This window comes from Lissotriton helveticus, chromosome 2_1 (assembly GCF_964261635.1).
Source record: "Lissotriton helveticus chromosome 2_1, aLisHel1.1, whole genome shotgun sequence".
Lineage (NCBI taxonomy): Eukaryota > Metazoa > Chordata > Amphibia > Caudata > Salamandridae > Lissotriton > Lissotriton helveticus.
The window spans coordinates 624972519-624985374 of record NC_136059.1 but is presented as its reverse complement, the minus strand read 5'-3'; the positions used below and the strand labels follow the sequence as shown (position 1 = coordinate 624985374).

General features: G+C 42.5%; 1 protein-coding gene across 1 annotated transcript in view; it reads left to right on the top strand.

The window, feature by feature from the left end:
• The window catches only part of HAPLN1 (hyaluronan and proteoglycan link protein 1), a 354395-nt gene extending 343165 nt beyond the window's left edge, over window positions 1-11230 (top strand). Inside the window, exon 5 of the mRNA XM_078675330.1 lies at window positions 9529-11230. Coding sequence (XP_078531456.1) covers window positions 9529-9812 — 284 coding nt within the window. The 3' untranslated portion in view covers window positions 9813-11230. The remainder of the gene's footprint in view (window positions 1-9528) is intronic.
• The last annotated feature ends 1626 nt before the right edge of the window (window positions 11231-12856 follow it).

The following is a 12856-nucleotide window of genomic DNA, read 5'->3' as shown; positions in this document are numbered from 1 at the left end:
TAAGTGCTAACTTTGGATTTGGAACAGGTAGAGAGGACGTTTAGACTCAAATGAATAGTAATGTGAAATCATCTTTATTGGTAAGTCAGTTTTAAAGTAACAATTCTGGAAATGTTGCTTTTGGAAAGTTTACATTTTCTTGCCCTAACCGTTTGTGCCGTCTGTCAGTGTCAAGGGTCATATGACTTAAATGGCTAGCTGCTGGGAACTGTGTATTCCTCCAAGAAAGTGACACAAAGAGGACTAGCTGTAGGCAGGATGGGCAAATCTACCAGGATGGATGGTGGTGAAGCTGTGACCTGCCCCACTTGCACTTCGAAGTGCTTGCCTCCAGAAGGTAGCAAAGCCCTTTGAAGTGTAAATGGGCCAGGCTGGCCCATCCTGTCCACACATAAGCCCCCTTTGAGGCACAGCAGAGCAATTCACAGTTATGTGACCCAGGACACGGGCAGAAGGCACAGATGGTTGAGACAAGAAAATCCAGACTTCCTAAAAGGGGCATTTTCAGAACTGTGATCTAAAATCCTACTTCACCATTAAAGAGGTTTATAAATTACAATTAATTTGAGTGCAAATAGCATATCTCTATCAGCTCCCAATCTAAAGTTAGCATTTATAAATGGGGTAAGGTAACCCAGTGCTAGTCAATGGGAAGATAACTTTTACAGCAGTGAAAAACAACTTACACCCTCACACGGCTGAAATCCACATTCATACACATGTGACCTCAAACTTGAATTTTAGGCATTTAATGTTACATATACTTGTCTTCTAGCAGCACTATGGTTCTTTGCTTAGAGATTAATTAATACAATAATATCTCCAATTGTGTATCTCCATGCACAACTGTCTATCTTAGTATTGCCCTCATTATGAGTGGCCCATTAAATTCGATCAGCCTGGTAACAGGAGTTTCTAAGTCCATTGGAATTATGAGTTCAGTGGAGGCACCGTTTGGAAGTGACTGGGGAAAAACGTGTGGCAATCTGTAATGAAAGTTTGATTTCTGTATGTTATTCTCTCAAATCTTCTAATTCACTTTATTTAACCCCCTTCTAATTATTGAAACCTTGATAACAGTATATCCAGAGCAAGGGGCGATAAAAGGGATATTTATAAGACACTTGTAATGAGGGCTTTAACTGTGTGTTGCTTGTATTTTGTTGTCACTTGCACCATACTGGCCATATGTGCAATATTTTTGTAAATACATATTCACAATAATTATACTTTCTCTATTCACATTTTAACCAAGATAGTAATTGAACTCAGGATATTTGGCAACATGCCACCACTTTCAGTAAGATGGAATGTGCTACATAATTGCCATACATTATTACAACTGCTGCTTATCCTGGAACTTCAATTCACAGTAAAAGAAAGGAACATTCCGGCTATGGATACTCACCAAAAATGTACATTTAATTTCACATGATTGGGAAAAGACAAGTCTACTCCTTGCATGTGAAGGAAAATGCGTTTTCCTGTAATAATAATATTAGGAAGGTAAAATCGTCATGTTTTATCGAGCAGAGATGATATGGAACAGCAAGTGAAAAAAACTATTTTCATCATGAGTAAATAAGTTTAATATACGAACACTTATTTGCATCCAATTATCAAAATCAAGCAATTGGATTTTCTACACTTAAGCACTCAAGGGAATATATAACTCATGCACTTCATTTAAGACTCTAGAAATTGTTCCTTTCCAAAAATGTTGGAAATGTGCTACAAAAGTAAAGAGTACTCCTTTTGTAGCAAATTTCAGAAGTTTCAACCCAGTTCCTGGTAAATCTGTACCATGGTTTCTCGTTTTTGCTGATTTGCTTTTTCATATGTGCTTTTCAGTGTGAGCAGGAAAGGGAGAACTCTTTTCAAGACTGTCTGATCCTAAATTATTAATTGAAGGAAATTAAGGTATGGACTTCCAAAAAGTTAATAAACTATCGGCTTTCAGTGAAAAAATCCGGGCTTTCTCTCTTATAGTTATACACACAGCAAAAGGACTTACCTCAGAAGAGAAATGTATTTAACATGCTTAAGCAGCACCTAATGAACAAAAATCTAAAGAAATCGATCAAAAAAATTCCACAACGGATTTTGTAAAAAAAGAAAACAATTTTAATGAACAAAATAAGACTGAAAGGATACACAAACTATCGGGGTAATCAGAGACATGGATTTATAAATTTTAAAAGTCAAAAGGATCCGTGGTAGATATTGGACTCTGGTGGCTAGATCAAAAGTTCAAGATCCACAGGTCTGCTCTTTCTTCAGGAGCAAGACCTCGGTATGCACGTGGAGTGGTGTGGCTCACTGGTTAGAGGTGGCAGACCCGTAAGTAGAGAACGGCCTGGGACCAGGGTTCAATTCCCGACGCGGCAGGGTTGTGGCCCAGAGTCAAAACGGACTCGATAATTCTCGCCTTGGTGCCTACTCTAACCAGGAAACACACTCGGCAACTCTGGGCATTAAGCTTGCCTCATCTCTACAACGGCCCCCCACAGACGCTGGGGATGCCTGGTTTCACCTTGGAGATACCCAGAAAGGGACCATCTCACAGGGAAAACCTGGACGGGTTCCCCAGCAGTCTTCAGTGCCAGGATACTCCATGGAGTCGCAGTGCGCTTTACAAGTACACCCACATTTACATTTACGTCTGGCAGACACAGAGCAGAATATTCTTCTTTTGATTTTTTAAGTCCTGTTGTGTTCAAAAGGCCCTGAGTGGAAGCCATTCTAAAAGTAGGCACTGGCTTGGAATTTGTAATAGGCACTAACCCTATTTCAAGAATGTATCCAAAGTGCACAGTTCACACAACCATATTTTGCAGAATGTATATCCGTCTCAAGTAGTGCACACCAAGTGGCTTTTAAGTTCACAGAACCCCAGAGCCTACATGTGGAGTTTCTTGCCCCTACCTAGGGGCTTTCCTATTGCACTGAAGAAAGTCCACTAAAAAAATAGCCCAGGTCACCTTTTGCAAGACCAGGAGGGGCTTTGCCAACAAATACGAGCCTCCTGCCAGAGCTCTGTTTCCTAGTAACATGCTACTCTGAAAGGTCACGACGACGGAGTGAACCTGCTGTCCCTGTCCACTCTCTCCTCTCAAATTCAAAGACTACTATTGGTTGATGCTCTGTAATTACCCGCTCTCTGTCGTCCTGCCAGACACCTGCTGGCAGGCCAAGGTTCTTTATTCTTCCCTTGCAGGTATTTCACATCTGATGAAGGGACCTGTAAGAGTTTATAACTGAAATCAAATAAAAGTATATTTGACTTGACCAAAACGGATTTTGTAAAAAAAGAAAACAATTTTAATGAACAAAATAAGACTGAAATGATACACATACTATCAGGGAATCGGAGAAGTGGATTTTTAAACTTTAAAGGTCAAAAGGATCCGTGGTAGATATTGGACTCTGGTGGCTAGCTCAAAAGTTCCAGATCCACTGGTCTGCTCTTTCTTCAGGAGCAAGACCTCAGTCCTTACGACTGGGAGACACAGAGCAGAATATTATTTGTTTGATTTTTTAAGTCCCGTTGTGTTCAAAAGCCCCTGAGGGAAGCCTTTCTAAAAGTAGCCACTGGCTTGGAATTTGTAATAGGCACTAACCCTATTTCAAGAATGTATTCAAAGTGCACAGTTCACACAACCATATTTTGCAGAATGTATATCCGTCTCATGTAGTGCAGCACCAGGTGACTTTTAAGTTCACAGAACCCCAGAGCCTACATGTGGAGTTTCTTGCCCCTACCTAGGGGCTGTCCCATTGCACTGAAGAAAGTCCCCTAATAAAATAGCCCGGGTCACCTTCTGCAAGACCAGGAGGGACCTTGCCAACAAAGACGAGCCTCCTGCCAGAGCTCTGTTTCCTAGTAACATGCTACTCTGAGAGGTCACGACGACCGTTGAACCTGCTGTCCCCGTCCACTCTCTCCTCTCCAATTCAAAGACTACTATTGGTTGATGCTCTGTAATTACCCGCTCTCTGTCGTCCTGCCAGACACCTGCTGGCAGGCCGAGGTTCTTTGTTCTTCCCTTGCAGGTATTTCACATCTGATGAAGGGACCTGTAAGAGTTTATAACTGTCAGCGGAAGATAAAAAAACGAAATACCTGAGATTTATTGACTTTTCAATTTTCAGTTAAATAATACCAGCTCCAATAAAAGTCATATCTGGACCATACTCGGCAAAGACCCAGGCTCATCATTGAATTGGGTATATATTTTGCAGCAGATCTCAGAATATTTCAAAAGTCCTTCCATACTCCACCCTACAATAGGTATGACTATTCCCAAGAACGTCTTTTTGATGGGAAACAAAGGTCTTCGGTGGCCTGAACAGAGAATACTCTGAGCCTTGTCATTGTGGAAGAATTCTAATTCCATATGCAGCCTGCCTAAAGTTTACACATTATTCGCCCAGCCAAGAGGGCCCCACGACAATGATTGTAAATGGCCCAGTTCATGTCAAATCTGACTTGTGTAAAACAGTTTCTTTTCACATGTACTGTCTGCAGGTTTAGGCTGCAGCTGTTGAGGCTGGCCAAGTCAGCTCGAAACCTTGAGGCAGATTTACGTTGCCTGACGCATCTCTGCAAATCGGCAGAGATGCGCCAGGAAAGATACGGCACGCAAGTTCATCCTTGCACCACCCATGATGCGCTGCATTTACAATGCGGTGCACCATGGCGCAGGAATGAACACATGCGTGTCGCATCTTGGGTGTAAAGTTGGCGCAGTGCTGAAGTTGTGTTGCGTGCGGCACGCAACTCCAGCACTTTTCCAACTTGCCCTATCTTTAACGTGGTGCTTCAAGCCTTACACCTGCTTCAAGCAGGCACAGGGTTTTGACGCATCAGCGTTGGGAAAGTGACTCAGTGAAATCTTGTAGATTTCACTGAGTCACTTTTCAGGGGCGTTCCTGCGACGGAACGCCCCCCCCTGCACCGGAACGCCTACATGAAACCTGACGCAGGTTTCATGTGGCGCAGGGCCTTACACCGTGACGCATCTCCATAGATGCGTCACGTTGTAAATGCCTCGTAGGGATGCGCCACGTTTACGCCGCCTTGCGTGACGCAACAGCAGCGTAAACGTGGCGCAAGGGGCTTGTAAATCTGCCCCCTTGTTTTTAAAGACACATGCTAGTACTGTAATGGTGCACTAAGACTCATATGCGAAATGAGATCGTTACACTATTGGCACATTTTACACCATATTTCTGTGATCTTAATAAAGAGAAAGGAATGCTAAGCAGAATTAACCACTGTTACCATGTTTTAAAGGATAGAGCATATCCAATGAAAGGTGCTTTACAACCTCAAACTGCTCAGTCAAATATACTAGTCCAAGCTGCAAGAAAGAAAAATGTGGTGACTATGAAAAGACTGTTCTGCTGCAAAGTCATGCAAAGTGACGTAGCCTTTTTTGTGATGGAAAGTGTCCTTTTTCATTTGCAAATAAAGTGTTCTGCTACTTTACACCACGTTGCATGAAGGGGACATTACATTGGTGGTACTTGGGCTTTTCAGTACAAGCATCCAAGTTTTTTGACACAAAAACCAATGTATTAAAATTATTAGACAAGACTTTGCGACAAAACATAGCACCTTGTTGAGATAGGTGAAAAGCGGGAGAAATATATTTATTTCTCAATACAGGGTACTCATTTTCTGTGTGCGGTACCATACAGATGTGTGAAATGTTTTAAAAATTGTCTAGGCAAAACCCCTAGCCCACATGATGGCAAATGGTCCCATATCAGAGGACTTTCCTCTGGGACGCAGGACACGTCAAGGGTGACGCCTCTCACCGCTCCTATTTGCCCTCATTCTGGAGCTACTGGCAGCATGGATCAGGTGGGATCCGACTATCCGAGGGCTCCATTGGGCGGAGGGATGGGAGGACCAGTTATCATTATACACTGATAATGTGCTGCTGTATATGGCATCTCCTAAAAAATCCATCCAGGCAGTCCTGAATATCTGTGATTTTCTGGCTACACCATCAATTTGACCAAGTTGATCCTATATGTTCTTCATGGCCCACCATTACAACTCCCAAAGGGGTGTAGTTTACAAATAACAAAGGGAAGTTTTAAGTACCTGTGAATCCACATCACACTGTTCCCAGAAGAATTCACTGAAAAAAACTTTATGCCATCTCTGGAAAGACTTCAGTGAGATGAGGAGCACTGGCAGTCCCTGCCATTGACACTGCTTGGGAAAGCTGCACTATTTAAGATGATAACGCTCCCTAGGTTTCTCTAAGCCCTGCAGAATGCCCTGTTCCATATTCCGCTAAGTTACTTTGACGCAATAATGGCGGAGGTGTCAAATTTTCTCTGGCACAAAAGAAAAAAGGCCCGCATTACCATGAATAAATTGGTAAAGAGCTGGTATGATGGCGGCATAGCACTTCCAAATGCACAACTATATTATTGTGCTTCCCAACTGATGGTACGAAATCAATGGAATCACACCCCACAAACAGATCCCGCGTTTAATGTGGACAGACAAGGGTTGGGGGAGGGAGAAATAATGAGGGCACTATACACCAAAAAATAGAATGCACTATTGATTGGGCCCAAGGCACACACAGTTCAAATTTGAAAACAGAAAACCAGAATGGGAGGGTGTTATAACCCAGCTCACCCCACTCTGGGAAACACAGTGACTGGTAAGACTCAGTAATAGTAAAGGATTCAAGTTGTGGAACGCTATCGGCATATCGATGGTGGGTGATCTGTGGGTCAAGGGAGAGGTGGCTTCCTTCGCTCACCTCCAGGAGCAATACGAATGGCACCCTCAGAAACATTCAGATACAAAAAAAATCAGGCATGCACTCAAGGCAGTCATACCCCGTGACACCATACTTCCAGAGGCCTCCCCTTTAGAGGACAGGCTATTAACAGTTTATATGGACAGGAAGGCCATTTCCCTCACTTACCGTAAACTTGTTAACAATCTAACAGATCCCATGGAACCTCTTTGCCAAAAATGGGCCAATGATCCTGAAGAACTAGACAACATAGACTGGCAGGAAGCACTCTCGTCTCTGTGCAAAGTAGCGATACCCTCAAAATTGAGACTGGTGCAACTGAGAATACTCCATCGTACTTACTGTACCAGAGTGACCTTACACAGGAGGGGCAGATAATGTGCTTTGCCTGTGGACATGTTGGGTGGAGGGTAACATTTATCACACACTATGGAAGTGCCCACATATAGAGTACAACTGGGCAGCAGTGATGCAAACCATTACTCAGGTGGGTGGAGTTCAGGTTCTGCCGGAACCCAAAAGATGCCTCCTGAAAATCTGGGTGCCCACTGATCTAAATTGCGCAACACAGGACTGGGTGATGCTGGGAATGATGTTCGCCAAGCTTAATATAGCTAAATATTGGGGGCCACATTCCTCTCCGACACACTATGACTGGTGCAGGACATGGACGGTGCCATGGTGGCAGAAAAGGCAACGTACGTGCACCGAGGGTGCCCCAAAAAGTGGGAGCGAATATGGGGAGCTTAGAATAAGTATAGAGGCTACATCTGTACTCCGCCTCTGTCGACGTCTGATGTGAACTCTGACTGAGGTGGATGAAGGAGAGATATTGCTTATAATTCTCTACCAAAATGACTGTAAGAAATGTACTGATGTCATGTTTAACTCAATGTGCTGTGAGACATGAGGTGTATATTAAGATTAATTTTTGTAACAGCAGTTTTAAACTATGCCTGGTAATCAATAAAAAGAACTTGTCTAGGCAGAAGGTTTTGTATTTAAAGGGTAACTTCCAATACAAAACATATGCTAAACATCAAGCACTCATATCTGCAGCATGATGCACGGTGTGTGCACAGTGTATTGCAGTCTCTTTGTGCACCTGCTAGAGCAGTCTCAGGCCGTTTTTTTTAAATAAGTTCCCATTTGTTGTCAGACTTTCATCCTGACATTTAGGGCCTGATTATGAGTTTGGCGCTCTGTGGACCGCCAAACTTATGGTGGTGCAGGTGGTGGTGATCCAACCACCACCACGCCGGCGGTCCGACTGCCATATTACAACTTGGGAAGTTGGACCGCCATTGGCCTGCTGCAATTGCCAGGGAACCTCATTCTTGGTGGTGGCTGGCAGTGCCTCTGTGGCACCGCCATACATATTATGAGTTTCCTGACCACCAGCGGTCTCATGAGGTTCTTGCTCCATGAAACTGCTGGCAGTCAGGAACAAAAGGGCACCCTACTCTGCCCCCCTTTCCCATGCTTGTTGGTGCATGTAAACATGGTGTGCCCCCTCTGTGTGCATGCACCCCCAGTTCTAGCACAGCAAGAAGTTCATAGTCCATGCCGTACTCTAAAGCACTGTGGCGGTCCCGTCATGGTGCAGTATTAAGGATCACATTTGAGCCTTTTTACTGCAACACCAGAGTGCCACCATGCTGCCCGCCCACCAGACCATGATTTCACTCGTAATCTGGTGGGCAGGTGGCTGCCGTGTTTGGAGACGTGGGAGAGGGGCGGTGTGTGACGGCCCACTCCCACAAGGTCAAACTCGTAATCAGGCCCTTAAGCTTTCAGCAGGTGAAATGCCCAGTGGCATTATATCCATGGTGTTCCTGCGGAACTTGTAATTCTGATGAGGTCAGTAACTCAAGTTACCTTACTGGAACTGTAGGGGCACTTACAATGAGACCCACAGTGTCATGAAGTCCACTGAACCAAAAGAATTTCCACATAGAGCATGAAGTGGTGCTCAGTTCATGTTGAATTCATGGATACCCTAAGCCCCTCTTTTCTGCATACGCCATTAACATCTGATCTGTCTGTATTGCAAATGTGCACGTTAAAATATCCCCTGTGTGTGTGTTTCCAAAGTTGCGTATTCTCAGTTTTCATAATCATCTATTTGATTGTAACTAAATATTTTCTGCTATTTTCATATATATACAAGTTATATTTTTCTTCTGAAAATAATATAATTTCCCTTTATGATTTTGTTCCCATGCATAACCCTTTTTCTATGGAGTCAGTGCTGTATATTGAACTCTTAAATTTCTCAAGACATCCATAGAAAATGATATGCAAGTCTTACTTTACAAGTTGGGCAAAATTTTAATGTACACATGCTACATTTGATGAATCTGTTTACACCCCTGCATAGAAAGATATTATTTGATGTGTTAAATATCTGTTATAAGCCATCTAAGACTGTGATGACCATAAGTCTGTCGATTATTGAAAAGATTTGGGGAACGTTCTGCTTGTATATCAAGGAAATTACAATTAAATTATTTACAGGAGTGGGCCTGGCAGGTAAGAGCGGTGTGTGGGGGGATTTGACTGACGACAACAGGCAAAATGAAATAAATAATACATTTTCCCTCGTCTTGATCTGTTGAAAAAGCCCCACCGCTCTTACCTGCACGGACCTCTCCTGAATATTTAGCAATGCTGGAAGACCATTAAATAGCCGGTATCCATTTTAATAGCCTATTTCCTCTCCCTTTTTTTCTCCCAGGGCGTTTCTATTACCTGATCCACCACACAAAGCTGACCTACGATGAAGCGGTCCAGGCTTGCCTGAATGATGGATCTCAGATTGCTAAAGTGGGCCAGATGTTCGCGGCATGGAAACTCCTGGGCTACGACCGCTGCGATGCTGGCTGGCTGGCTGACGGCAGTGTGCGCTACCCAATCTCCAGACCACGGAGACGCTGCAGCCCTGACGAAGCCGCTATTCGATTTGTAGGCTTCCCAGACAAAAAGCACAAGTTGTATGGTGTCTATTGCTTTAGAGCATAAAACGGAACGTACCTTAAAGCACAACAGTATTAAAAACAAAATCATTAAGAACATGTGAAAGATTTCTTTTCAGTATGAACTCATGCAAGTTACCAAAACTGTGATAAACTTTTTTACTCACTGTAAAAAGTCATTTTCATATGTCCAAGTCATTTGTTTTTTTGTGGGCGGGGATGGGGTGGGATATGGGGGATTGGGTTTGTAAAGGTATCATTCCATAGATATGATAAATTAATATAATTTTGTTGAAAAGTATATGTAAAGAAGCTTTAGCCATAACATGTGCAAGAGGCATCCACCCAAACAAAAGTATAGTTTCAGGAATGGGGCATGCAAAAGCTTGATGATGGCAATGTCTTACAAAGACGCTCACATGATACTGTTTGTTTCCTAGGGTGTTTTAGTTTAATGTTGCCCCCACAGTTTCAGTGTTTCATCTCTAACCTAGGGAATTAAAATTACCTTGCACACCACTGACTGCTGATCCCAGATTGAAAGTCTCCACCACTGTAGTGGTGCTGAGTGCTTGGTTTGAGACATTCAGGAGTCAGTAGGCGCTAGAAACCAATGATGTCACTAGATTTCATCAATATCTGCTGTGCTCTGAGATCAATGCATGGGACATGTTTCTGGTGCTGCACTTCTATTTTCACATTTACAAAATGACCAGTCAACAATGTTAGCGAGAAAACATAGAAACTTGCCTGAAGTTTGCATTTATTTATTGCATGTTGGAGGTTATTTGGTACCAAGTCCTTTATGAGCACATTTACCATATCTGATAAGACTGCAATTAGCATAGATCTTCCATTTTGAAATATTGTCTTGTCACAGATTTCAGTGAGAATTTTTTTAAAGCACCTAATATTTAAACTATAATGGGGTGTATTTCAAAATGTTTATATTAGAACACAGTTCGCTTCAAAACAGGGTTTGATTACATTTCCTAATGAAAAGGCTCAGGTGGAAACCAGGTGCTCTTCCACACCAGTAAGTACAGCTAGATGTCTTAAAGCCAGTGAACGTTTTATTGTTCATCAAACACTATGTATCATGCTAGTCATGAACAAACACGTCAACCATTCCAACGCGCTGTTTCACATTTAAATGACTGCAGCCTGTGATGTGTCATATTTCCCTCCATTAGATTCACTGCGCTGTTCTCAAACCCCAGGGCCATTTCGCATCTACTCAGGGCAGTTACACCCATGAACTGCTGGTCAGACAAATACTGTACAACCTATCAGCTTGATTTCCCATTATCCTTTTAATTGTTATTGTATCTATAAAAGAACATTAAACATATTTAATATTTCTGTTAGTTTTATTTACATTTCACAAGAGATGTTATTTGGAAAACCTAAAGGCAAACAATAAAGGCATTATGAGAAAACAATAAAACATTTGATCCAAACGAACAGTGAAACATATTTTTGTGTCTTTGAATCGTTTTGAAGTCGAGTTTGTAGTCATGTGAGATGATTCTCAACATCTGCGTGAGATCTTTGTTTTCCGATACGTGCGAATTTGGTGATTCTGTCGACAGTTGCTGCCTTCCAAATTAAAATATTTCCCGTAGAACTTTCATAATGAGTGTGCATGACTCTCTCTTATCATCTAACACGTTTCATTAATAATTTCTATGCACATCTGACTAATTTATAATGTTCTCGAAGGACTTCATTTCTGACCTTATGCCTTACTTGTCTATAGTCATCTGGACATGCCCCTTTCATAACCACACAACATCATTTTGGCAAGATTTAACCTGTGATTTGTACTGTCTCACACCAAGTTCCACGGTTGTGCTTTTTACTCCAGCATTTCTTTTGAACGTCTCTCAAATTTGCCCCAGTTTTAAGCCACTTTGACATTATCTAAACGGATGCTCCAATGTAATCCCACATGGTGACATTTAAAACCTCACCTCCCAACCTCAATTGCATTTCAGGTATCTTTTTGCACCTTGTGTGTGGCTTTTTAGTTGGCTGGTTTGGATCTAAGCTGCCACATCATAGAAATGTCTTCTAAACCATTTCTTAATTCTTGGTCTGCTTAGAGATACCTTTAGCTGCTTGTTAGATCTTGTGTTAGGTCTGGCTAAAGACAACTGTAGTATATGCCACATGTAATGCAAAGAAGAAAAATATTACATAGAGAAGGCCCTTCGGTCAGCAGCTTTTAGCCATTATCTGTTTTCGGTCAACCCCCTCCAGTCATTAATTGCTTGAAATGCCATTCATAATTTGAATCTGGTCACATCACGGACACTTGGAGAATGAACTCTTGCTCTTAACATTTGATGTTTCATGGATTCTGAGCTTACTGGTGCTTGTAACAGGAGTCTGTCTACAGAATCACACCTGAGGCAAGCGTCTCTCGTCAGTCACTGCAAACGACTGGTTTGCAGATGTAAGAGCCCAATCAGTACACCGCTGGTAGTCACCCACTCTGCTGGTCCGGGAACTGGCTGCTAATGGCAGGGTACTGGTGTTAAGCGTGGCAGTCATCTTGGAACACTGTTAAGTTTTCAGAATCTGCACGACATCCAGGACCAGTGCTGAATGTGGTAGCCATCATGGATTAGTAGTATATTTTCAAGATTGCTATCACTTTGAGGAATAGTGATGCAAGTAACCAACAGCGCTGAACCAACCAAAGAGGGGTGCCAGACTTTTGTGCCTCTGTCATCACTGCTTGTCTGCTACCTGTGAGTGTGTAACTTGGTATGTAGACAGAGAGATACTACTAGATGGCCAGTGTGCTTCTGTGCTGGCCATATCATCAGCATTTCCCAAAGTGAATCTTGCTTTTCTTCACAAGGCCACACGATGCATTTATTTGAAATGTGATCCAGAAATACAAAACATACATTTCTTGAGGCATACAAAAGTATACAAAATATTTAGCTTTGTATTTTATTGTACTGCCTTCTTGTCTCATAATCATATTACTGTCTGGGGGTGAGGTTGAAAAGAGTGGCGCCAATCAAGCATTTACTATTTGCATTTCCCCAGGAGCAGCTCTGTAAGTGTGTATCAGGG